Consider the following 27834-nt stretch of genomic DNA (forward strand, 5'->3'; position numbering starts at 1 on the left):
AAGAGGACCCTGAAACATTTAAAAACAATACGGGATAACAAAGTAGGCACAGATGCACAAATTCCGCATTTTTATTCCATCGGTAGGTTATTTTAGAAGGGTTGATGTCAAAAACCGTGTATATTTTCATTGCTTATTGGTCATTGTGTTATCTCCGCACCCAATGCCATGTGACTTGGGAATTTTACACCCTTTTCCCACTCCGGTCTCCACCGTCTCCAGCGGAATCGATGTAATTTTAAAAACTAAACAAACAAATAAATTAGTGCTTCTATTTTATATCGCGACCTTCATACGAAGGTATCGGCAGGTATTCGCTCGTTTAAGAGGCCATGCTTTTACCGCCCAAAAATGTCGCCTAATGAATCACACATTCTCTGAAATAACACAGACAATAAAGAAACATGGCCTAGAAATGAGAAAAAACGGCTATAAAACACAACTGTACATCTATCTGTATTTTTATCAAAGAAAATTCTATTTATGCCCAAAAAATGGTATTTAGAAGTGCAAAATAGTTTTTGTGCGTTAATATAAGTATTATGTATGGGTGCAACGACCGGACAAAGTGATAATCTCACATAAAACTGTTTTTAGCAATCAAAACAGTGTTCTTTCCTAACTCAGACAGAACTCACGTCTTCCCCCTCCTTTCGTGAAGGGTTAGTATACCTGATTCCGATTTCCCTGAATCTCGAATAGGTTTGCGTGGTCTGTTTCTCATATCAATAAAATATGTGGAAAACTTCTTGAATCTATTGAGCATCAAGCTTCAAAATTTATATACACACAGAGCTCGCGTACCTCTAGTGCTACTTACCTTAAAAACGATTTTGGTCTCATAAATTTTCGCTAGCAAAGTGAGCTCACATTACGTCTCCTATGTTACAAACTTTTCCATTTTTGCCTCCCAAATTTATTAGGATGACATACTGATACTCCTAAACGCTAATCACAAAACACGGCTTCTCCTACGGTGGTTTCTACCCCTCACACATGGGCTGATTTTTAACGGCCAAATTTATTTTATTCTATTTTAAACGCATATCGAGCGAGCGCTACACCGGACCGTTATCCTCAGGCGAAACTTTGCAGAGTAGCATTGGAGGTATAATGAACCAAAAATGAAGGAACTCACTGTATGCAGGTGGGTATTTCATTAGCGAGTATAATATATCTTCGAGTGCCTTTAATGCCACCTCGTAGGATCCGACTGACTTCATTATTTTACTTGTGCACTGAAAAAATAAAACAAGTTTTTAGGTAAAGTCCTAGTAGCTGAAGCCCTAATAAGAAAACAAAGCGAAACGAATAAGTTTTTGTTGATCCTTAGAAGATCTCAATTTTTTTAATTATGTAAGGAATATTGATAGTTCTATTACGTGAGGCTTCGAATATAATACCGGCACTAAGACCATTCAACATGCGCTGTTTTCCATTACACATCCAGCTCTATAATAAATTTGCGGCAGACTTAGGGAACAGCTGTGGACCCACATTATTTACACTGATGAATAAATTATCCAAGAATTGTTCCCAACAAACGCCTTCGTTCCATCAAGGTATCCCTAATTCATAAGAACCAGGTGTAGCTATGTACCGTCGGAGTCACAAAAGGTAATTACTTTAGTTACTGTAAGCAAGTATTCTGGCATTATAGTAACTCGAACTCCTATTTAAAACAGCAAAGAATCTTTCCAAACAAGAATTCGCGCAATATTTGTAACTAAAATCAGATCAAACTCACCGATACTAAACGAAATAAACCACGTATATTCTGTAATGAAAAAATATTTAGGCATCATCTGCATACAAAATGTCGACAAGTTTCATGACAAACTGAAGGAAGAGGGTAGTGAAACTGGGACACACTAGAAAAGATAATTCTAAAAAACACTTGGAAAGAAACCTCCCCGTGAAACTGCAATAGAAGAAGAGGTTTACATTCGTAACAAAGTGACTTCGCCACCCGTATAAGAAAATGGTATCTGTTTTCCGCAGAAAAAAAATTTGTTTCTGTCGCTCGTAACGCACTCACTCCGATTAATACTCTAAACTCATTTTACCACAGCTTTTCTGTACATCCTAAAGCTCCTACTTGCTCTCTTGGAAAAATGACGGCCTAGCGGGCATTCGTGGTCGGAAACTGTCATTTTAATTGGCTGTGTCTAGAGTGCCGTCTTGAGACTACTAGAACACTTGAATAGAGACGCCTGGCGCAGTCTTATGAATGAACGTAGCTTGTTGCCGCACTTCTTTTTGACAAACGTAACGCAAGGTAACCTAACCTAGGATAAGCAAACAAACACAAAGCAATACTTTTAACACCTAAAAACCCCCTGGTTTACGGAAATGTATTACCTCATGAATGAATTATTAACTCCTTCCTGCTTGGGCCTCTCATGATTAACAGTATTGTATAAATTATAAAACATAGAATTAAAACTTCACATGAAAGAAAACTAAACTCTGCGAGAGCCGCACTAGCACCACCGCACTTGATTTCAGTAATTTGAGACTGAACCTCTACACCGAACCAGTTTACTTTCGTTAATACCCTTGTACACCAAAAATAAGACCATAACAACACCGCATCCTATAATCAGAATATAAGGACATGACCGGACCCTCTTTTGAGGGTAAGGCGCAGTAAAAACATTTTAGGTGAAGCCATTCACTCAGCATTCTTGCCCATTCAGGTCGTTTGTATTGTATTTTGATTATATGCCATATATAAGTAATGGTCGTCCGTTGTGTATCTTTGCATGCATGTCATACAGCCATACGAAGTTTCAAGAGACTGGGCAGGCTTAAGGCCATAAACATTTGAAGTAGCACGCCTCCATCATTACCTGTTTAAGGCAACGTATTCCTCTTCGATATTCCGGCAGTTCTTTCTTTAGTGTGGGCTATATAAAGTTTGAGTGCAACAATGGCAACATTGCCGTATAACGTACACCATAAAACGCAATTTCGTAGAGTGTTTTCACTCTACACCATAAAAGCAGATGACCTGCTGGTGCCCGAACAGTCTTCATTATTCCAATATCATCGGGCGCCACTCTAGAAATCGCTGTTGTGCTCGCTGGCAGAAGAGACTTGAGCCAGTGTATAAAAAATAATTTCCTGGGCACTCTGTGAAAGCAGATGACCAGCGGAGCTGTAAGCATACTGTGGTAAACGCGGTGGTCCTTCGTACCCATCCCACTGCCGGAACGTAACTGAGACAACGTGCCGTGCGCTATAAGTATTGTAACCAACCAAAAAAGATCCACAGTGGCCATTCGCAGTATTTTTCACAGTTTATTATTCCGTTCGTGTACAGAGTAAGATATAGCGTGATGTATGTACGACGCAGTGTGGGAAGGGAGAATACCCCAAAGCTTCCAGGCACGCCCCGACGACTCAGAAGTGGAGAGTACGAATTGGTGCACCTCAGTTAGTACGCGGGCGCGCGACGACGGAGAATTGGTTAGTGACGAAGTGGCGCGGTGCTCTCAGGCTAGCACAACAGCGTAACAACAGTGAGTGAAGAAGATGCAGCGTAGCTACCTTTAGCTCTATAGACCCGACTAGGATTTAAGATGTACGGGCTCAGTCTACGGGCTCATACATCTCCTGGAAACTAGCGCATGACACTCCGCTGTTAAAACATATAGGAGTAATGTGCTCAAAATTGTGCCATGAAACTTTTCTGCACGGTGCAAAGGGGGGTATGACAGGCCGACGTTAAACCTAAAGTGACACATTCAAGACTAACGTCCTCAATGGTCACACTGTATTCCAATTGGCTGCTCGGCTAATCTACACGGCACTATCATTTTGTTTAACTTGGTCGGCACATTACACGGAAAGTTGTTGAAGCTTTTCACATTGCAGACACGGAAGACACGTGCGTAAGCCCGGTGAGCTCGCCGCTCCATTCTAGAGAGATTGCATACCTGAGGGCCTCATAATTGCTTTTTGGCACCTGGATTAGTTCGTTTTTTTATGTTGGTTTTTCGTACCTCTCTGCGCAATGGTTTTATGCATCTTTGTTGTTGTTTGGGGGTGCGGTTTCTTTTGCCTATATATTTCCTTTTATCCTAATAGAAGTCAGATGTTAGACATGGCCTGTCCTGTGTGCTCTCCTCGGCGTCCCGTATTGTCTGCGCTGGTTCCATCCAACAGAGAGTATAACGTAATGTAAAATAATGGCAAGCAGGAGTTGTATTCTGCGTCAGTTCACGTGTTCGGTCGTGTCAGAAAATATTTGCACAAAATGAAAGCAGCAGTTGGTTTGATGCTGCCCCACGAACTGCGGCAGAGATACTTACTTCTTCGCCAGCGCAGGAAATATCGCAGAAGGCCAAGCACTGCGCGCAAAACAGCAGACAGTAAGCAGGTTGCTCTCGTCCAAACGTAATACATGCAGAAATGCAATATTTCATACATCGAGGCAAAACGCCGTTCGTGGAATCTCTCACAGGAATACTTCGTCCTTCAAGTATTTCTATTGCTAATTTCATTGCAAAAACGCTGACGTGTACTCGAAGCTATAGCTGCCCAAAGTAAAATTGTTAGGTTAACTTGCACCTGGGTCTTTATAGAAAACATGATATTTCAAAACAATAATGCGAGACTTCTCAAATAGCCACCTTGTTCTGTTAGCCCATGGTGTTCTATTCCCGAGTAGCCCTACTGCGGATCCGGGAGGGCGACCCGCGCTCCCTCATGGTCTGGGCCGTGCGGAATAAGGTGGCACGGCTAGCTCAGCGGGCAGCTCGCATGCGGCGGCAGTGGGTGCCAGGCCACATTGGGCTGGAGGGCAAAGAGAGGGCAGACGAGTGGGCCGCCGACGCCCACGAGCGCCCCTTTCACCCACGGTGGCCCAGGCAGCCGCCGATGACGTCCACCTGCTAATCCAGCGGCATGGACGGGCCCAGCACCCTGACCCGAGGTTGGCCGATGGAGAGGCCCCACCACCCGTGAGGCCCACATTGATGCCCAGACAGCAATGCTTGGCTGTCGTGCGCCCGTTCGTGGGGTGCGTGTGGACGGCCGAGCGAAAACACTGCCTGGAGCTCGTCGACGACTTGCCGTGCCAGCACTACCGGGAGCTCTCCAGACCCTGCCGCATCTGGTCCTGGAGTGGCCCCAGTTTGTGGCAGGGTGGACTGAACTGTTGGCCACCTTCAGGGGAGGGGCTGGGCCCCTCGAAGAGTTTCTGTGGCCGCCAGGCAGCGCCAGAGAGTGGGACGGAGTCCGTGACGCACTGGGCTCCTACTTGGACGCATCAGGAGTCCTCCCGGCTCTCCGCTTTCTCCCCAGCTAAACTGAACTGTGGCAGTTTTTGTGTGCGTGTGTCAGGGGGGGGAGCGGGCTTTTTCCTTTTTTTCCTTAGTGTTTTGCGTTTAGCTTGTATATATTGTACAAATATGTCCTTGTCAATCTTGTATATATGGATATATGTATCCTCCCCTTCTCTCTCTCCTCCCTTTCCTGTACAACTGTGTTCCCATTCCCCACATCCCCCCCACCAGCATGCGTTCCGGTGTCCACCCTTAGGTGAGACAAACTACGCCTGCTGGTGGTCTTTCCTTTCCAGGGTAACAATAAATTAATTCATTCATTCATTATATCTATGAATATGCCAATATCTCCCGTGCGTTAATCAACACTAAACACAAAATTGGGCGTACCACGTACAGCAATTCTGAGCAGTAGCTAAGACAAAACAATTGGTCATTAGTGCTTTGTCGCAATTTCGCAACCCACTACCTTGTGGAGTTGTGGAGCTAGTTTAAGTATATGTGAGCCCTTTGGTTTATTTCATTTTTCATGATTGCCTTGTTGGGTGTTTGATTTTCATTATGATGTGCAGCAAAAGAGTATGGGGTTAAATTGCGAGTATCCGTGTTTGGCCGACTTGTTCTCAAGAACCTAATTCCCCTTACGCAGCTTGTTTGAACTCCCTTCACTTTCGTCGTCCCCTCAGTTGCTGGACCCCCATTACTCCTTTACCCCCAGCTCATCCTGTCCCCCATTTTTTGTTCCGTTGCTACAGCAAAATAAATTCAAGTATAGCGCAAAAACATAGGCAGCAGGGACCACGGGGCCAACGCTTTGCAGGTACAAAAAATTACTACGGCATGGCAGAACAAACTCGACGTCACAAAAAGAGACTGGTAGGATCGACCGGCGACGAAAACGACGGCAACTGGACGTTTCACGTTGTGAAGTCAACGCGGCTTAATGTACGACTGCGGGAGCCTACCGCTTGATGCAACCACAAGGGTGCATTCTTGCAAAATGCACACTGTTGAAACTTAACCGATGACTTCGTCAGTTATGAATGCCCTCAAGTCCACTCCTCTGGCTACGCGACTGGTGAATCTTCTGCTCCGCCGGACCTTTCGGCCTAGATTTTGAAAATGATGGGGAATAAAAGAGGTAGTGCTGCAGGGGCACTGGGACACGGGCCAAGCTCACGCCTCGTGCTCGTAGCAGTTTGGCCCTGGTCAGCGCAGCGAACAAGAGACCGGCTGTCTGACTCCCTTCTTGCGTCGCATCCGCGACACAGATCCCACGCGCAATGAACTGAAGCAGCCATGATGTGGCCTCTTGCACCAACACTACCGCCCCGTTCGTGCAGAGCATCGCATTAGGTATGTTTTGGACTTTAAACCAATGGAGCTAATTCACCGACACTGAGACCCATTTTATCCCCAGCGCATTTCTAACAGTGAGAGGAAATGCAGTGGCATTGTGACCTTGTTGTGAATTAGCATGAGGGCGAATTTTTTATATATATTCTATACCCCGCATCCGGTTCCACCGTAGGCCAATTTTGAGGCCCTGTTCAGCGAAAGCAACTGCGAGTCAAAGCGCAGCAGGCTGGAGCAGATAAGCGAAAAATGACAACTTAAACGGCTGCGTAGCACGCAGTAGGTCAGAGAAAACTAATCGTGCGACTTCAAAATCTGCGTCCGGAGCTTTTTGCCGGACCTGAGCTCAAGAAAAGGTATTAGTAGTTCAGCCTGCATGTAACTTGGGGTTTAAATAGTGTGCGGAACTGCATGATTGCTTGCCCGAATACGCTCGTTCCCCAGCATCACAATACTCTGCAATTATCTCTAGACTTGACGTACGATCGCAGGATAGAATACCTTGCATGGCGTGCAAAGAGATTGCCCATTTAAAAGCCCCACTATTTTCTCCACAGGGGTACTACTGTGCATCCCGAGAGCAGGTACTCCGAATCCAAGGCATTTTCCCCTGCTTCTCCCTCTGGAACACTCGAGGAACATGGCACTTCTGAAGTTCATATTTACTACCGAAATTTGGATAGTACTGACGGCTAGTGATTTCGCTCGCGAATCCGAAATTAGGAGACTGTAAATGGGTGTTCACCAACAAACCCGTGATTCCGGTCAAGCAGCAAGGTGCTATTTCTAAGAAATCAAGAAAGATCTAGGTCCCACCTCACTGGTATATGGACGAGCCGATGTCGGAGGGCTACCAGCATTTGTGGCAGACCGACAAGCCCTAGAAGTGACCTTCTGCTATACGGCATGAACAAGCCGCTGATCTGTTCTTGTGCAAAGGTATTTCCAGAGGTGCTTAACCCTTGTTATTATACTACAAAAATTTTCAAATCACAAAGCCTAATTTCGGTTGTGATATTTGTGCGTTCTAAAATTCTGTCATAACCCTGCACTGTCAACTCTACGTCGATTTGACTGCGACCTTTTCGTTGAATTAGGTGAGTAGCGACATTCGGGATTTGTTCCTATTTTTATCTAAAATCAAGCCTTCGCAGGGTTTTCTGCTTATACAATGTTGTCAACGAGGGAGTAGAAAATCAATCACGCGACCATTACTTCTTGCCACTCGCCACAGGTAACCCCACTTCTCTCTCAGTCGCATCGTTTGTCTAGATTACGTTTTATCATCCCGTGTTTATAGTTCCAACAAATGTTATATCTCAGAATCATCCGTTCATCCCCAAGCAATATCGCGCCAGCCGCGCATATTGTAATAACAAGGATCACCGGCGAGTTAAAGGAGCCATGAAGAGAAAACACAAGTTTGGTTCATTCGAAAGATTGCCTCGTTAGAACCATAACGACACCACTTATAACGCAAACTTCGCTCAAATAAGCTACATAATTAGGAAAAAAGGAAATGACCATGCGACCCACCAGCTCATTTTCCGCAACAGAACCTATGATGTCACTCGAGAATGCTCTGCGATTGGCGGAGGCCGGCAAAAACAAACGCATGTTAGGCAGGGCTTACAGTTTGCATAGCGAGCTAAATGCCCGTGAAACATACTGCACATTCTTTTTGTGACAAAGAACGGTGGAGTAAACGGTTGAAGTTCCGAACGAACACGCAAGCGTGTGCGCCAATGCCTACGAAACTACCGTCGGCCGAGCTCGACATCTCGCCGTCGCGCAGACGAATTTTCGGGTTCGAGGCGCTCTGACCTTGGGGGAAAAATGCCGTAAACACCGCGCATTGACGCTCGTATCTTCCTGGTCGAAGCAGAGAGCTCGCGCGAACGGCTTTCCATACACGACAAAGGCCAACTGGCATAAGCGATACTGCTACTAAAATTGAACTATTATTAACCGTAATAAAAATACGGCACATACGTACCAGTCTGTATTCGTCCGTCGCGACGGGGCTGACGAGGCAGCGTTGCCGACAGCAGGGCGTTCGTCTGTTGTGGCTATCGCGGAATGGTCGCTTTCCCGTCCACCGCGTATCCCACAACTCTTGCCGCTCGTGCACTTAGAAGCATGGAGCGTTCAAGTGGTGTGAGGTTGTTAAATGCAAGCCCGAGCTCCTCGGCGAGAGTTTTGTTCTCCGGATCAGGCGATTCCATGACTAGGGCTGCGGGTGCACTAGGTTTTACTAGTATTTTTAAAATGGCCGCCGTCTCGGTCGACTCCTGCGTGTGGGTGCTATATGGAGTCGACATACTAACTATCTGTTTCATGGACCGGCTCGTATGACGCCATTGTTCACGTGACGAAATGTGCAATTTTAGCGGGAGATTTAAAATTTTGGCTTAAATTGCCTTATTTCTCAGTGAATAAAGCATCATTTGCTTCCGGGAAAGCGCTTGGGGTACTATGAAACACCTAATCTTTCGAATAAAACAAACTTTTGTTTTCTCTTCATGGCTCCTTTAAGACTATGTGCATCTCTATGATACCCTACGCGCAGAGTGAAAGCAGGATGGTAGGTGCTAACACAATTGAAGGATTTTGCCGCGAGTGTGGTGGGCAAAAGGGGGCAGCTGGTCCCTAACAGACGTCCATAAGAAGGCCATCACCTCCCCATGTTGTCTCGTAGAGTATGTGCGCATTCATAGTGTTTCGAAAACGCCGCCAAGACCACCAAACCTTCTAGTATGAACGAAACATGTGCTTTTGCCTTTGTCTTTACATATATTTACATACCCCGATGACCATTTGATTGCGAGGTTATCAACACAGTAGCGCGAAGTGCCCTTGCCAGTCTATTTCGCTCAGATCAACCAATACACTTCCGCATGGATACAAAAACACTCGATTAATACAAAGTACCTTACAGACATTGTGCTTGTGTACCGCCCAGTCACTACAAGCGAAATCAGACAGTTCGTCATGAAGGAGAAGGCGATCAGTGACTTTCCTCAGCCTGTCAGAGTCATGGAGTTGTGAAACATGTTGGCCTTGTTCAACTTCTACCATGTATTCCGGGTTAATTGTGCCGAGCCACGCAAGATAGCCGCCAAAAATTATTCCTACCTTAAATTTATTACAATATGTCACTGGAGTCGACGAGATTCTCTGGAAGCGCTCGATTTTTCCACTGGCAGTACCATAGCGTGTAGTTCGCCCAGAAACTCGGGTTGCCATGACCACCAACAACTTTGTGGCTAAATAAATTATGTTTTCGCTAAGAACATGCCACCAAAAGTGCAGCCATTTATGAAATTTCTACACGAAAAAAAATCTCTAAATACGGTTAAAGTTTCAAATAAATGACACGTTTCAAAAACCAAACATCTCACAATGGCCAATTTTTGGGCTGCAACTATCATATATACAAATTAATATAGCGTGTCAGTGTGGAAGAACGCACGGCATTAAGCATAACAAATACGGAGGATGTATTTACACAACTTACATGGCGGTGGTTACTGAGGTAGCATAGGCTGCACGGGAACGCAGCTTCTTCGTCTTCTTGGGTTGAGACCACAGCGAAATCATCTACGGTTCTCGTCTTCAGCTCCCCGTGACCATATCGTCGAGCGGAGTCTTTTTTAATACCGTGTCGCAATAGGTCATATTGATCACTTATATATGTGGTTTTGGCAATGTTGCATATTTTGATCCGGTTGCAAAGAAGACGACGCTTATGCAAAGATGCCAGCAGTCATGTCATGGGCAGCAAGGCTCGTGTCATCTTCTTCGTCAATTGAATGGCCCGACTCATTTAAAGTTTACTATACGTTTGTGCTCCACTAACCTTCACCCGCTTCCTGGTTTTCAAACATGTTGGGCCATGACCCGTATCGAATGACAAGACAGTTGAAGACCACCGGTCATGAACGACGTATCACCTCATCTCCAGCCAGTGCATAATCTCAAGGTACTGCAACTCATCATGGACTATCTTAAACGAGATTGTGGTGCTTTGTGCAGTGCCCCAAACGAAAAGATTATCAGCGAGAATGAGTCCATAATGGAGGTGACTCCGCTTTGACCGGTGAGCTGACTGAACAACCCAATAAGTTCGAATTGAATCTGACTGTTACAACCGACTTCGACAACGAAGCAGAATAGCTTGTTCCTGATGAAAACCTAGACAAAAAATGTGCCACCCTAGCACATTAACTGGATTCAATCGCTAGTATAGTCTTCAGCTCTCAAAGGCAACTTGCATGCGCGTGCTCCTTGAGAACTAGTGCAAGAGAGGAGGTCACGCCGTCTCATGAACGAGTTCAAGTTTAATAGTCAAAACTTCAGATACAGGCTGTCGATGGAAAATATTTTCGCTGACTCTAATTTTTGTACCAATTCAAATAAATAATACATGAAGAGCAATTGCTAGACAATATGTACTGCTCACGTATCTGCGTAGGTACCTAAAAGGGAAAGCGGGCCGCGTCATGAACGCTCTACAAATAATCAATGAGAGCTTCCCCACAGGCAATTGAAGCAGAGTTTAGGAGATAAAACACTCATATTATAGGAACATATCAGCAAATTGTTAGGCCTCCCTAAACTGACCCCGTGCGACGATCTTAACAGCCTTCCAATGCAACAGCAACGTGTACATACTTACGTCAGGCCCATAATAAAGGTTTAGAAAAATTTTATATAAAATAAAACATTCCCTGTTCTGTAGCCATTTCAGCTCTTGTATGGCAGCCAACGACCAATTACCTGCTAAGAAAGACATAATTAGAACGGGCCTTTCCCGGTGCAATTTCTTCCATTTTTGACCTTCCTTTTCACCTTCAGGTGACCGCACCTAGGCCGCACCCTTGGAAACGCATCCCCTGACTCGCCCTGCCGATCTCCGCTGACCGAGCTGCCCCAACGGCTGCGCTCAAACAAGAAGGAACAAAAAATACGCAGCGTTCGCCACTTCCTCCGTCGCTGCGAGCTTGGCGAATGCGCTTTCCGCACCTAGTTTCCGACTAATTACGTGACCCGCCCCTTGCATGTTAGCTGACGGGCTGATCAAGCATGTGAGCGTGATCAGACCGTCTGCTGGGAGCGTTCTGCAGGAGCTGGAGGTTTTGAACCGACATCGGCTAGCGACGCCTGACCATTCGACTCAAAAAATGCCGGAAGCGGGACAACTTACGCCCATCTTCCCACGAGGGGAACCCTGATGTGATGCGACGCATCGGGGGGGGGGGGGGGGGGTCAATTGGTGTTTCCATTGGATTGATTCTCTAAATCGCGTGAAACGTGTTGTGAACGCGTAGGATGCATTCCATCACATGCGGGTGTTCTCATACGCGGGAAAGATGGGCGTAATTTTCATTCTTTTACTGAGAGAGAGACTGGTTGTCATTTTCAGCGGTTGCACTTTACTTTGAGCACGGCGGCTTTGTGGTCGCTTAAGTACATGGTCAGTGGATCGCGTACCAGCGCACGGAGTCGTCAATCAAAGTCACACGGAGTCGAGCGAGAGCGAGCGCTTGACTGAAGCGCCAGAGCGCGCTACCCGCTTTATATTCACAGCGCCTGAAGGAGAGGAGACCGCGGAGGAGAGTCGCGCATGCGCGCACTTGCGCGCCGGAGCAGACGCCAGCGTAGCGAAGCGCGCGCACGCAGCTGTTGTTTATGATAATGAGACGGAGTGAGAGCGTTGCGCACAGCTGTCGGAGAAAAGAGCGGAGGAGAGTCGCGCATGCGCAGGTGGCGTGCGGAGGCCGCCGACGCCAACGCAGGAGGGACATGCCTCAGAGCAATAAAACCGTGCATAAAGGGAGGCGGATCTGTCGACTGAGCAGCAGATACCAGTGCAGCGGCCTTTGTGATTCCCGGCATGAACGTTTCCTGGGCGGCTCGCATTGACCAGTTGACGTCAACAACGGTAGAGTGAGTAGCGATCGAGGCGGCCTTGCAAAAGATCAAATCGCTTCGGGTGCAGCATGCGGTAATTCTCACGGATTCCAAGTCGGCCCTACAACTATTTCAGCTTGGATTTCCCGCAGATAAAACTTGCCAACGCTCCCTGCGTCTTCTTCAGCAGATAAAGGAAAACGGATTTAGCGTTCGCTTCCTGTGGGTCCCTTCCCACGTAGGAGTGCTTGGAAACGAAGCTGCGGACCAGTTGGCTCGTGAAGCGACATCGTGCACTCGTCTTCTGAAGGTGGCCCCAGGTGAACGGCGCATCTTAAAAACAACAACCGTACAAGATCATTTCCGCTCTCTTTGGTGACCACAACATCGACCTTGTGTTACCAAAGGAATGAAGAGGACAGAGGCAACCTTACTGTTCCGCATCCGGACCAACTCAGTGTGGACACCGGCGTGGCTTCATAAGCTGAACATTATCTCTTCACCTCTGTGCGGAACGTGTGGTGCTACAGGCGACATCGGTCAGTTTATAATGGACTGCCGAGAGCATGCGAAGGAGCGGTTAGCTTCGTTTAAAGAACTGTGAAGGAAAGCCACTCTGCATGCCTCTTTGAACGATATAATTTTCCCGGAAGGCCATTGGATCACGGGGAGGGACATCTTTCGTTTGATCCTGCAATTTTTAAGGGTCACAAGCCTCAGCGAATTATGGTGAATTCCCGCGCATGGCGGTGAAAGGTGCTGATCGGGTGAGTAATTGCCGGCATACCACGCAAGCCTAGGTCCACCCGTCAATAAACACCACCACCACCACCACCACCATTGTGTGGATAGTATAACAATAACAGCTAGATCAAAGGCTAACCCAGTGCAACCAGCTTATAACCAGGCTAAGCAAAGCTTTCGCTTGGAACATCCAGTGTTAGCTGTGCTAGCCGAAGATATTATTTTTGAGGCGTTTACAAGCACGTCACAAAACGGCCGGAGCGAGCACTGCCCGTTATTACTCGATGGCCGCCATTTTATTGGAATCCCGTTTAATTGGCGTTCAATTTTGTAGCAGCAAATCAGGGCAGTTTGATGTCGTCCTGGTGTGGCGGCGTACATTAAATTTGCGCACCAACATGGTGGAAGAAAAATTTTAGCAGCCGGCGCCGCTGGAGAAGCGCAAAGCCTAATAATAGGTATAATCGGAGTGTGTCCGGAATTCACCGTGCCCCGTGACCTACTCAATCTGAGACCGCGCCGGACAAACTGAACAAACGCCGCTATGAAGCTACACGAAAACAAGTATCGCGGTTCTCGCGCATCGTCACATGCTAGGTCAGCTCCGGTGGCTCGGGAAAAGGAAACAGGGAGGAAGCGGCGTCAACAGAGCTGTACTTCCGAAGAGTGAATGCATAACTATATGCGGTCTCCTATTATTTTCTTCCATGGCTGCCAAGCGACCACTGCTTTTTGGGGCGATGTTTTCCTATAAACGTCCCCGATGGGGTTCCACCTGGTAGCAAGCTTTGAAAGTACGTTTGGTGTTGTTCGACGTTTTCACGGCCGTCTTTTTTCTCGCCGATCCTTTGTTTGTATCTGCTTTTTCCTGTTTTCCTGGTCGATTCTACATGCACTAGTGGGGAGTAGATGCGGCAGGCTGTGGCGTTCCCTCGCATACATCGATCTTTTGACTGCGCTTGCTTGCAAAAGGAAAAGTTTCAATGACATTAAAACTGAAACACAGCCAACCACCTGGTCTCCGCCATTTTATATATTTTGTGTGCTTGCTGTGGTTTGGGTTTTTCAAAGGCTCTGATCATCAGGAGTTCCAGCATACAATATTTTTTGTACATCCCAGCAGCCTCCATTTTCGTTTCAGAAAACGCTTAGGCAAGCTCCACCAATCGCGTTTCAATATACATTCGTGGTTCGCGACGGCACAAAGTACAACGCGGCAAGTGGATGTGGCATCGACATTTGAAATATCTTTGGCACTTTCTTTGTTAATAAGCAACACCTCCCTATGCGAGTAGTATATTGTATTCAGAACACTCCAGCCTGCTGATATAGGCAAACTAGCATTTGCACTTTAGTGGCCCGTTAAAAATACTAATGTGCGGATTGAGTTCTACGTGGTTTTGTTGAAGGCTTCGTTATTGCGGAGTCTTCCTTATCCGCTCAATCTCAAGTTTATACAGGTAACGTTACCGGAAAGGTAAGCACGAGTTCCAGGGGGTGAGCTACCTGATGAAATGTCGATGTTAGTTCACCCGCTAAACCTACAAATACGCAGTAGGAAGGCTACTTCCAGCATGACTGCAGCAGCAAATGACACGCCAATTAATAAACCGTCACCAAGGATGCAAGTAAAGGACAACATTCAACGCCTGCTTCAAAGCTAGTAGCAAGGTTCTGCAGAGATAGATGCTGTTTATTTGAATCGAATGACCATATCAGCGATGACGCTACAGAACAACATACGCCAGGCGAAGTCAAGTTCCAACAGGAGGAATGTTGCCTTCACTGCGCGGGGCCCTTTCATCGCACCAAGGATTGCAAGAATGCAAGAAGACTATCATATCAAATTTACAACGGGCGCCATCACTTACTTGTGCGAATCAAACTGGAAGGCTCCATCATATGAAATGCCTACTAGTTTGACTAGTTCAGCGACTGAATCTCACTTCACAAAAAACTCTTCTGGAGGTGGCACGTGTGTGGGCCAAGGTAACCGATATCAGGCATATAATGGAGACGGCTGCTTGAATAAGGAAGTCGCCTTAACTTCATAACTGAAGCGGCGTCGATTTGAGGGTACGCTATGATTTGAGGTACTCGCTGAGGAGCAGATGAAAATTTCTTGTGTCGAAAACTTCTCTCAGCGGAAGCCGTATAAAAAGTTTACAACCCGCCATTACCCGCCAGTAAAACCATTGCGGGTTTTACTGGCCTTCGAAGTTCCCAAAATAGGCGGTCACCTGTCTCGTTTGACGCAGAAATCAATTACACACGAACTTGATTCCAACATGATGTCCTTCACTGACTTCTTGTGCATAGCAGTTACGCCAGAACTGAGCATCTGCCTATTTATCGGTACGGACATATATCGCAAATTTGTGACGGAGGACATACATCGCTTTAAAAAATATCCTGGTTGCGCGAACAGTCCTTTTGTTGACAGTGCACGGAGATGAGACGTTCACTTCGCCGACCAACAATTCACTAAATGTTGGAAGCTTTTACGTGGCAAGCGAAAAAGAAGCAAGCAATTCATCACGAACGAAAAACGAGTGTCACGGTGTGTTCTTTTAGTACGCTCTTTTGCCAAGGGAGATGAAACATTCTAGCGCGAGGCGTTTGAAAGCGAGTGCTCCCTTGTTTTACTGCAGTGACCCCATGAGAATACGACGACAAACGATGAGGACGACATGAGACGCCGACAGTCCGAGCCCCTGAGGTTGTTCTCCCCACATATTTTCAGGCAGTCAGGAAGCGTACTAGTAACCATAATTTGAATAAATAAGAGATAAAAGTATACCTAAAATTATAGCTGCTCTTGAAACTGGCAGGCGTGTTTTTAGTTCGTGCAGCCTAGGTAATACCGGCAAACTACGCTTCAGAAACTGTCATCCAAGGCACCGTACAAGCTTTAGTATTGAAATGAGGAAATCAAAATTTTAAGTGCAGAACACTTCATGGGCTCGCCTTGTCATCTTACCTCGCTAACGGTCAATGAGACTGCCGGAATCAGCCGGAAACAGACCCAAGTAGAGCCTTCTGTAGCGGGGTCAGGGAGTAACGCTGAGACTTCTGTAAACCACGTGGTTTATATAGTCATAACTGTTCGAACCTCGTGAACCGCTGGCGCTTCTCATACATCTCCCGTTCTTTAGAGGAAAGAAACTTCAGGTACAGTTAAGGCAAAATATATGTATAAAACCGGCAGCCCCCGCGTTCATTTAGTTAGAAACGCTCGTCGGGTTGGTTTTTACGATAGTAGGCGAAAACAGCGGCCGCGCAAGAAAAAAATGGCGCGTTCGAAATGACCCAAAAGGCTCCAGCCGCGCAACGAAAAAATGGCGCGTTCTAAATTACGCAGAAATGTTTCATCCGCGCAAGAAGAAAAATTAAACGTTCGAAATGACGCAGAACAGCTACAGCATACGAAATTAAAACAAGCGCAAAAAGAACCGACTCCCACTGGCGCAGTCTGATGCAGGGGGCGAGTGAGCACTGCGAGGGCGGGAAATTTGAAATCCATTGGGTGGCAGCAGGGAGCGGATAACAGCGCTGTAGCCGATTATGGCGAATCCCTACTCTGCACTTCCGAGATCTTTGACATTAAGTGGAACGGCTCTAATTTTTGTAGAGGTACCTGCATAAATCCCACCATTTGCCTTGTGTACTGACACGCTTAGAGAGAGTTATGATGGTAGTTGCCTTTGATGAATTGTTAGTGCTTATGACAAGCCGTAGAAGTAATTGTAGTGTAACATTTGCCTGGCTTGGGTTGGTGTCCACCACCACTATTATATATCGAAGACTATGGTAGCCGTGTAGCTACAAATTTATACATTCAATGCCTGCTGCCACGATACAACGTCCGGAGAGACCTCCCGCCTTACGAAACACATATAAAAATTATTAACGTCCGCCGAATGGGCCATGAAAAACAAACCGCAAGAGTAACGGTTATGAATAGGAAAGTGACAGCTTACATGAAGAGCAATCATAGTTTTTGGACACCTCAGCTAAAGTCAAGAAAAAAATAAACTGAGAGAGATCCACCATGCCTATAAATTTAAACAAAAATGCTGGAACTCTCGGTTATGACCCAACTTTTCTGCTCAATTATCCCTGACTCTTTCTTCTGTTCGAAAAATCTAGGTCTGTATGTGCCGTATCAGAGAATCTTGTAAATTGGAAGACCTAATTGTGTGTATACTTCCTGCTCAGGTACTATTTCATTTTTGTGGGCCGGTAGTACCTACTAAGAGGCTGATAGAATGAGAGACCAACACAAATGAAGGAGTATAAACACACCTACAGATAACCGTGGAAACAAAATTATTCACGTTTAGAAACAAAGTAAATACCGGTGTTTAAGAAATATAGATACTCGGCAATATCAGAGCTCGACAAGTAAAGCCCGTGACCTCTTATAGCAAGAAAACTGATAACCGCACAGGAATACCGTCTTGGAGGTATTTAAATGTCGCGCCAGAATTTGTTTGTTGTTATCTATATAGGCCTTACTATTTCGCTTACGCTTTCAATCTTCTGGTCCTGTATTACCAGCTACCTGGACCTGAACATTTACGATGAAAAAATTGGCCGCGTATCTGCTCCTTTTGTTGCAAATGTCGTCAAAAGACGGTAGTCTTTATCGACTTTTGCCAAATAAATGCCTCCCTTCGCTTTCCCCTCACCTCTCATGTTGTTCCTCTTGCGTCGCGCTCCTCCCAAGGTAAAGACGCCAAAGGTTTGCTTAAATAATTTTAAATATCCCGCCTTCCACTGCTCCAAACCGGGTATCTTGATGCCAACGCTGCCGTACGGCGAAGACGCGCGTGAATCGAGGCGCCCTACTTCCACGTTTATAGAACCGCGTTTCCCTAGTCCACATGCGTTCCAAGCAGAACGTGGAATCTATATAGTGGAACCTTTCGTAACTGATGCCACTTGATTTCTTCAAATGCCGCCTCAAGCTATATGGCGCGGGCGACAGCAGGCGACGGCGGAGTGATATTTTTTTCTTCAGTTGATGAAGTATTTAATCTCTCCAAAATCAAACATGTACGATTTTTTATAAAGGAACGCTGCAAATATCATTTCTGTTATAATTTGTTGTCTTATATATGCGTAATGTCACGTTGTTCTTAGACAATATTTACAAGTACGAACACAACACCGCAATTAGACGGGTACATTTAGCTGTGAATATATGACTATTGCGCAGGCATTGTTTTACTTTGGCCGGGTGGCTGAATCGAGTCACCGACAGACAGACGGACAGACAGACATACAGACAGACCAAAATTTCTGGTTCTAAGTAGCCCATGAAAGACTATCGCCTTTAATAAGCCGCTCACTGATATTATTTAACGGGAGGAGTACCGCTCGCAGCGGTAGCCAGAGGAATTCAATCCTGGAAGAGGGCTCACTGCTGCCGCATTTAAACAGTTGCACGTGGCAAACAACAGTACGTTTGTGCCGTGGTTTTCTGGAAGTGCTTTCTCTTTCACAGTAAAGTGATTCGACTGCAATTTCTCAAAACGAAAGGAATTCCGAAACAGTCCCACACATTACGCAATGCACCGAAGTTTTTGGCAACCTCCCCCAGAGCACGTCTCGCGAGAGGGTTTTCGCCTATGTTTCTGATAATGGGCACCCACGTGGTCCTGACGGTTCCAATCGGTGCCTTTGTCGTGTTTTGCCTGGAGGTGCCAATGTTCAACTAAGCTGTTTCACCCACTGCCGCTGTGTATTACGCGTTTGTATTAGTCACGGTTGCCATCATTGAAGTGGGCTGTTTATTCGAAATGGCGGTCCTTGTGAGGACCATGTACGTCTCGCGCTTGTTCAACATGGCGGCTTTCGCCGTCGCCTCACTGTCTGGCTCAACCAAAACGCCGCCTTCCACTTTGCTCCGTGAGCGCTTCTAGCAAGCGCAACGCGTTCTGCCGAACCATTTGAGTGCTCGCGATATGCGTCGATGATGCCTGTCACGCTATTCCACGAGTAAGGCGGACGCACCACGCTTGGCCGACTGATATGTATGCCGTCGAACCAGCAGTGGTAGCCCTCTAGGCCGAGAGATTGCCCCACCGCCTTGACGGCGGTCCATTGCGCTCAGGTAAACGTACCCCAATGGACTGACACATAGCGACACCGCTGCGACTGCCGTGCATTCTCTGAGCGCCTGAGCCAGCACAATAGAGGAAATAAAAGGTTAGGAGTGGCCCTGACGTCACGTTTGTGAAGCCACACCCGCCGTGTCGATGAGCCCACTCAGTCCAGTATTCTTTCCCATTCTTATCTGCTGTTTCCGGTTTGGTAACAGCTTTGCGGTACGGGGTGCAGGTGGCTCGCGAACACGAAAGCACACGACGGGAGCACTGTTTGGGTCCGTACAGCACGGCAGGTCATTTTGTGCTACCTCTCGGCTGCGATGAATTTTACTTTACTGGATGGATGGCTGCAGTGGTTTGCAAGACGCCTCAGTGTCGCGTGCCGGGTTGCCGGTCGCACCCGGAAAAACTTACCGAAGCTGCCAACGCGCACCTTCTCACCAGCAGGCCGATGAGGGCGGAAAAATCCCTCCGCAGAACCGACGAGTTATTGCCGCAAAAGAACTGCAACTATGCTTACCCACGACAGCAATTATTAGCCATCGGATGTGGCCTTCCAAGGAACATTAGACTACAAAGGAAACGGCAGTACAAGAAACGCTTCGAAATCAGCTGCAGTGCACAGACCGCAGGGGACGACGACGCTGTAGTGACTGCGCTATTTTTGCAGCGTAGCGAGGCAGCCACAGTCAAAGTGCCGTGAAAAATTGCCCCTGGCCTTTAGCCAGATTTAGGCGCCGAAGCCGTAAAATCCTCTTCAACACTGTCTAAGGGCTCACTCAAATGACCTCGCTTCCATCGCTGTTGAAAAAACAGCAGCAAACACTGTACAAATAGAGGTAATGTTGAGGTGAACCCTAATCGGAAATGTGAAAGGTAAAGTGACGTTCTGCGGTGCTTGTGTGCATCCAAATTTCGGGAATGGATTAAGAAAGACGGCAAAAAATTAAGTAAATAAATGTAAATATTTCATCACACTATACTCTTGCGTGCACTTGCGTCAATAAAAATAAAATAAAAACAACTTCTAGGCTCCAATTTCAGTGCATTTGGTGCAACACATCCGCTGCTTCAGCAGAATTTACAAGCGTAGAACCGGCTTTAATTTTTAGTAAGGTTTCTCGCAGCGCTGCTTTTCTTTGGCTCGACCTTTCTGCATCTCTAACGTTTAGGGTTGAGCGGTTTGTGTTGCTGATTGGGACGCAGGCGCACGCATAGCGAACCCGCCATGGTTTCTCACATGACTGCATACTGGTGTAGCAAAAAGTAACGTTTTAGGTGATCCCGTGCACCATATAGACCAGGCTATGGCCCATGATGGGACGCTCACTGGGAGACGCCTGGACTGTAGAATACAGTTTGTACCGCTTCTTGATGTCGTGTTTGTAATGGGTTCCTCCGGGTCCACGTTTTGAAGCCCAACGCGAGAGACAATCGCCCATTCTGGGCCGTTTAAGACCGATCTACGCGGCCGACCAAAAACAATATTCGGACCACGGTCCAGACATCACGTGATAGGACGTCACCAGTTCGCGCGGACCGCCATTGGACCGGGCAGGACCGCGGCCCTCATGGTCCAAATATTCGTCGGGGCTTTTCGGTCCGCAGTCTCGATGGCGGACCACGACATCAATCGGTGTGGTCTGGCAGCGGCAACGCCTCGTGGGCGGAGCCGGGTCCAGTTGCGTCAATAGAGAACGGCGCGGGCAGCGCGGCTGTTTCGAGGCGCTCAAAGGAGCCTGTTAATCACCCTTGGTGGGGTAGGCAGCGGGCTAGGCTTACAATCGCGACGCATACTTAATCCGCGCTTTTACTAGCGAGTCCCATTACTCGTACTAGTGCCATGCTAGCCATCATTATCACATTGTTCCACGCTTGTGGGCCTCAATTTACGGGAAGAGTTTGGTTCCAGCGACCGGGGACGAGCCGTATGCAGCCCGAGTCGCCCAGCCGTCGCCGCTCCTCGTGTCGCCTTCGTGCGAACGACGTCGGCGGCTGCTTGAGCGCGCCCGCCCGGCATGCATGCGGGTGGCAGTTATTGTGTGGATGAAACGTTTCGTGCTGGATTGTGCGGTACATGTTGTGGCGGCCAAACTGCGCCTGTGTCAAACCTTCTAACTTGTGAGTTCATACGGTCGGCCATTCGCGGTCCGCTCTGGATGCGCTCTGCTCTGAATCTTGCCGCAGTGGACCGTGACGTCTCATCACGTGACCGATTGGACCATGGACTCGGTCCGCCGTGTTGATCGGCCTTAAAGGAGCCATGAAGAGAAAACGCAAGTTTGGTTCATTCAAAAGATTGCCTCGTTAGAATCATACTCACACCACTTTTAACGTAAACTTCGCTCAAATAAGCCACATAATTAGGAAAAAAGGATTATGGCCATGCGACCCACTAGCTCATTTCCCGCAACAGAACCTATGATGTCACACGAGACAGCTCGGCGATTGGCAGAGGGCGGCAAAAGCAAACGAAAATTAGGCAGTGTATAAGCCTGCCGAATGAGCTATTTGCCTTAAATTTAGGGCACATTCTTTTTAAAGCCGTAAGAATGGCGGTAAGTGTAAGTTACGAAAGCACATGTAAACATAGAAGTACCGCTGCGTACTGCTGTTGTTGGTACTGAGCGCACTATTCTTGTTTAGCTGCACAGGACTGGAGGGCTTTGGGGTTGTCTCAGACGACACTGGCCGATTGATTGACGCGACGGTGTCTTACGTGAACATTGTTGTCGAGCGAGCAGTATGTTTCACGAAACCATTTTCTCCCAGAACGACAAAAAAGGCAGAAAACGACACGGCACGGTATGGTGGCGCCATCTAGGTTCAGTAACGTAAACAAACGCGCGAATACCTCGATACCAACTCTGCCATACAGGGTGGAGACACCCTTTGAACGGTCCCATGCCTCTGCGATTGGGTCAACGTGCTCAGCGCGTTGTTCGTTCTATTTCCCACGCGACCAAGCAACGCGATACAAATCAGTTGATTCAAACTTCGCCAGTTAACCGCGTTGCGGCGATACTTTTAGCGCGATTTTGATACAATGACTTGCTTCGGCGGTGAGCGAGCGATCCAAAATGGCGGCCCCAGTGTGTATGTGTCTCTACCCTGTACGGCGGATCGCAAATCAAGGGATCCTAGGCTGCAGAACGGTCTGTGATGTCATTGCAGCTACGAAAACACACGATTAAACGGGAAAATCAAAAATTTAACATAAACTGATTAATTTCTCAGTGAATAAAGCAGCGTTTGCATTCGAATAAGCGCTGGGGGCATTAAAAACACGAAATCTTTCGAATAACACATACTTGTATTTTGTCTTCATGGCTCCTTTAAGGAGAAGATAGTACGGTAATATTATAGTGAGTGGAATAACGGGATGCGCTTAGCGGAGAAACGGGGGGTGCTGCGGGCTTAAGCGTACCACCGAACAGAGTAGTACGAAGATCCTTCATTCAAACCGACGAATCCTAGATACCCGTCTGTACATTTTACGCATGTTCTCGCGAAGAAGTGGGGTTGTGTTTCCTTGTGATGTGTGCTGCGTCGTTTGAAAAGTCACCGTGGCCATTCCAGTTGACGAATCCGTTGCCTCAGCTGCAACATTTCCTCTCGCCCTAGCGTGCATCCCAAACAATTTTGTGTAATACCCGGCGACCTCACCTACACTAAACGAAAAATCCTACATTGAAAAAAATTGATATAAAGGGTTCTTCTTCACTTGGAATTCCCCTAACTTGGAATGGTTGGAATTCCCTTAAGGAGTTTACCTCCATTCGCAGAGGTCTGTCTATTAGACTACTTTAGGGCAACCGCTAGTTTTCTACGTGTTTACAGAACAATCATCACCTTTGAGAGTCCGTGAACGTCAGGCAGAGCACGAGTGGAGCAGGCCTCTGAAAAAGACGAAATGTTTTCTGTAAATAACTGCGAAAATACTCGTGACATTTCCCGTCGAAGCCACCAAAATACTAAAAATTGAGTATGCTCTTGTTTTATTTATTTGAAAAAGGTATGATTAGATTTGTAGGAGTCATTTATGATACCTGCGCGTATGAGCTGGAAGTGGTAAGTGAAAAGTACGTAAATAAACTACATAAAAAACGGGAGGGATGAGCATATAACTTTGGGCAGCAAGATCTGAGGGCACACTCGTTATTTACACGCAAAATTCTCAAACAACGCACACATCAACTTGGGACTGATTCTTATCACAAAGAAGACGTGTTATTCACAAATATTGTAATCAAAACACGTACTAGTCGACGAGTAAAAACCACCTGTGTTGTGACTTGCGCATTGGCAAAAACTGCCCTCACCTTTGCCACGAAGAGAGTGTTGTGGTAGTAACGATAACCTAATCAGGTTCGTATAGGCCAGTTAGTAGACCACTGCTTTAAAATAAATCCACACAAAAGGACGTTTTTAAGCAAACAAGTGTTCTTAAGTGACCTAAAAAAACGCGCTATGGCTTTTGTATGCTATGCTCCATATTTGTGCTTCTTCCTTGTTTTAGAAAGCTTCTAAACTCTGTTTAGGAACAGAGTTTAGAGCAGCCTTCCGTCGAATCAAATACCCAACCAAAGGAATTTTCCAATCACCAGGGCAGCTGCCGTTAGTCGCGGCAATAATAGTGGAACTCACGAACAACAGGTGAGATTCAAGGAACACGAGATTCAACACCGTCACACGTTAACACCCGCTTTTAAGGTGTATTTACTCGCCTTACCCGCTACTTCAAGAAAATCGAGCTCATTCCGAGAAAAAGCACCCCCTTGAATTTTACAAAATATTACCTATCAGTCGATACAACTGAAGGGGCAAATGTGTGGAACAAAAATAGTCCCAAACAATTTGTGTAAAAGATTGAATTCCTACCTCTGTCGAAAGGAGGCTCCCACTCGTCGAGTGGGTGCACTGAATACATATTAGACGAACGCCTAAGGCTGCAACTTCCCGCGGGCGAATAGAAATCGTAAAAAAACTCCTCTTGGAGCGAAAAAGAACGACTAACTGCGACATTCTTGCTTACTGCCTCATCTATTATATAACAACAAATGCGGCATATATCGGAATGGGGTGAGCTCCCATTTCAGTCTACAGACAAATGAGCTCATATGCGCCATTGATGGACATATGTTATGAAATGAATTCAAATGGCCTTTACCACACCTACATAGCTTAATAGGCGATACCAAAAAAAGCCCCTGGGGGTTGTTGAATGCAGCAGAGCAACAGTTATACGCATAATTAGTGTCTACGAGCAACTTTTGGCGTAACCGCATCTTTTGGCAAACCATTAGAGAAAAAGTTAGAGCGTATCCATGAGATAAAATTGGTATATCTAATATGAAATAAATGTAAAAGATCGCTGGGTAAGAATAAATGGGGGGTAATATTCCATCTTGCATTCCATAGAACTGGTGGAAGGGGTAAAACACACCAAACACCTAAAATTCAAATCAATTTTTGGGTATATTCACAATTACATACGTTCGGTTTCTCCTGGGAGCGTTGCGAAAAAAAGAGTTAACGTCAAACAAAGCATGTTTTAAAGTTCGTGGCCTCAAAATTAAGTCGCCCAATCTAAACACGAAGCCTTGAAGTACTCCGGTTCAGAGCAGTTTTTTTATGGAGGATGCGGCCCTCTCACATTGCTTATATACCAAGTATTTCTAAACTTTTGAAGCCCTATTTTTCCTGCAGTGCAGGATTACAACAGCAGTTAACATTGCTTCACTTTTTTTATTTTCTTCTATTAGAATTGTCTAGCTTATGCCTTCTTTCTTTTAATGCATAAAAACTGAGCAGTGCACGAATGAATAAACTAAAGAAGAGCAGGTGTTTCCGTTCCACGTCAGTAGTTCCAAACCCGGTGCTTCCTGGAAAAGCGCCTGTCAAGTTTTAGGTTGCACGAGCTTTACGTCACAAGTACTTCTACACATTCACTTGTCCTAACCAGAGACAGAAAATGCTTGCTGCGCCAGCTGGAATATTTGTCGTTCCTTTGCTCTTTGTTCACAGCATAAAAAAAGTCAACTGAATTTTAAGGCATCAGGACAGTGGTAGATCAAAGCTTGAAACCGCCTTTAGGCAACTGGAATTGTTTTGGGCTCCGAAATCACCTACAAATAAGCATGCAGGTTGGTGAGATAGTACTCGCCTAAGTCCTCGCATGATTTCAGTGTCCTGCTTTCACGAGGCCGTTTTGTCAATGTGGCAGCCGAAACACTTGGTGGGACTATCAGCATCTCTCTAGGTTAGCACGGCATAATTATGAAGAATAAAGTTTGCGAACGACACTGTGGAACAATCCAACGGGGTCCATAATAATTTCATTCCTGAGCCATAACAATTGTAATTGAGTTCCGTGCCTTTATAGGCAAATACACTCCGGACCTCTACAGGTTTCTCACACACGACCACGGTAAGACCAACGCACACATTCGGCCTATATCCAATAAGCTGAAAATGGTGTGGGCGAATCTTTCCTCTGCTTAAAGTATAGGAACAGCAGTTCATCAAACTAATCTCTTTTGGCCAAAACAAACTGATCCTCTCGCTAATTCATAATCAGCCCGTGCTCTGCTTGGTTCGACTTTTCATGTAGCCTGTTGGACCTGTGGGTCCTCCAGCTGCGGCGCGATGCTTATAAAGAGGAGCCACATGTCTTCATATGAAGAGGCAATAATGGAAAACTAGGAAAAGCGTTCGCGAGCCGGCGCAGCCACGAGAGCATGCGACGGCTCGTGAGAAACCTAATGAAAATGATGATGATCAACATCGTCTGCTGCTGGTGAAAAAATGGACGCCCCAACAGTCTCTTCCGCCGGCAGATGACGCTACGTGGCTTCCAAAGGGAACAGTGTCGCTACGGGAAGCTTGACGGTAGTGCCACAGGGCAAATGTAGATAGCAGAAAATGCCGTCTCGTCCGGCGATCAACTCTTCCATTGGCGCCTAGGTACACAGTTATCTTGGACGCTGTCGTTCACCTAATAGAACAATACTGTCCTTTTTCAATCAATCTGCCCTTTTCGCTCTGTTGTATGTGAAACTCCGAAGCTCATAATGTACTGTTCGAAACAACGCCACCAGAAGGCTTGCCAATCATCTTCTCTTTTGCGCCAAAGATTTGATCGGTGGTCGAGTCGCTGTTGATTGTTGGGTCGTAAGGTGGTTATTCCGTCAATCGCCGTCCGACGAGAAACTCTGCTGGAGACACATGATATTGTTCCTTAACGTGATTGAAAACGTAAGTTAAAGGCCGAGAATTCACTTCGTGTAGTAGCGTGGCCAGTTCTGTCTCGTTTACAAGCCGCCTTCCAAGCATCTTCTTTTAACACTTTTTTTCAAAGATCGTAAAACCCACTTCACGAGGGGAGGCTCGGGCATATGAATTTCCATTCAATTGTCGAGGATGAAAAGGAGGCAAGAACGGGGGGTATCTAATCGTTCTTCAAAGCTTGTGACGTTTTTCGACGTCTTCACAAATGTTCGTGAATTATCACTATACACAGTTTGATGGAGACCAGGTCTGGATATGAACCCACAAATGGCTCACCTGAAAACTTCTGTCATCCTTTCTCCGGCTAATTCGATGTAAGCAGCCCTTGTTACTGCGCGCGTAACGAGGGCGACAAAGGAGCGTTAGTAGTCTCCGCTGATGAGGAACGGTTAGGCTTGCTTAAAGCGGTCTTTGGGCAGTGAAGATGGCACTTGCTCGACTGGTTTAGCTTGGAGGCGTTGACAGGTGACACACTGTAGTATTGCCTTTTTCACCGACTGCCTCGTGTTCATAATCCAAAATTGTTCCCGTACATGTTTCAGAGTATCTTGGACTCCTGCATGGAAGACGTTTGTATGAGCCCGATGAATTAAAATTGATAATTGTCAATTTTTCGAGGCGAGGGTCCTTCGGGATTAGAATAGGATGTCGAGAGAAGTAAGAGTCGTCAGTATTCTCTGCTATTCCTTGAACTCGAAGTAGCCCATCATTGTCGAAAAAGGTCTCAACTGCCCGATGGGACTTGGTGCGGAAGACGGTTTCAAGGTAGCGACGCAATATGCTTCAATACTGAAGTACGTTTGTTGCTCAACGCGAAGCAAGTAGCGCTCCGCTTGCTGAGCTTCAGACAGATCCCCACTTCAATCACTTTCTTTCTTAACATATCGTTGTATGCATGCCGTCACACGTAGATGTTTTGGGAGACTGCTGCACCATTCACAATAAATGAGCGATCGCACCGACAGTATGGTATCGATGGCGTAGGCAATAACTGCTGCGTCCAGAATCCCTGCAACGATCTGCGGTTCCCGTCGAATTTGAGGAACTCTAGTTGGGAAAGCTTGCACTTGCAAGTTGCTACTTGGTTGACGGTCGTCTTGCGTGGCGCTGAAGACTGGAATTCGTGG

The 27834-nt window shown here is 46.5% G+C and overlaps 1 protein-coding gene across 2 annotated transcripts in view; it reads right to left on the reverse strand.

The window, feature by feature from the left end:
- Positions 1-25033, reverse strand: part of LOC144139553 (uncharacterized) — a 68102-nt gene extending 43069 nt beyond the window's left edge. The window contains exons 1-5 of one of the 2 annotated variants that reach the window (XM_077671857.1): positions 24914-25033; positions 23270-23316; positions 4317-4355; positions 1748-1777; positions 1139-1238 (exon numbers count right to left, since the gene is read on the reverse strand). In XM_077671857.1, coding sequence (XP_077527983.1) covers positions 1139-1238; positions 1748-1777; positions 4317-4355; positions 23270-23316; positions 24914-24968 — 271 coding nt within the window. In that variant the 5' untranslated portion in view covers positions 24969-25033. The remainder of the gene's footprint in view (positions 1-1138; positions 1239-1747; positions 1778-4316; positions 4356-23269; positions 23317-24913) is intronic. The other variant, XM_077671858.1, reaches the window with a different exon arrangement.
- Between the last annotated feature and the right edge of the window lie 2801 nt (positions 25034-27834).

Source organism: Haemaphysalis longicornis, unplaced genomic scaffold (genome assembly GCF_048455015.1).
Source record: "Haemaphysalis longicornis isolate Haplotype H1 unplaced genomic scaffold, Haemaphysalis longicornis Haplotype H1 scaffold_5, whole genome shotgun sequence".
Classification (NCBI taxonomy): Eukaryota; Metazoa; Arthropoda; class Arachnida; order Ixodida; family Ixodidae; genus Haemaphysalis; species Haemaphysalis longicornis.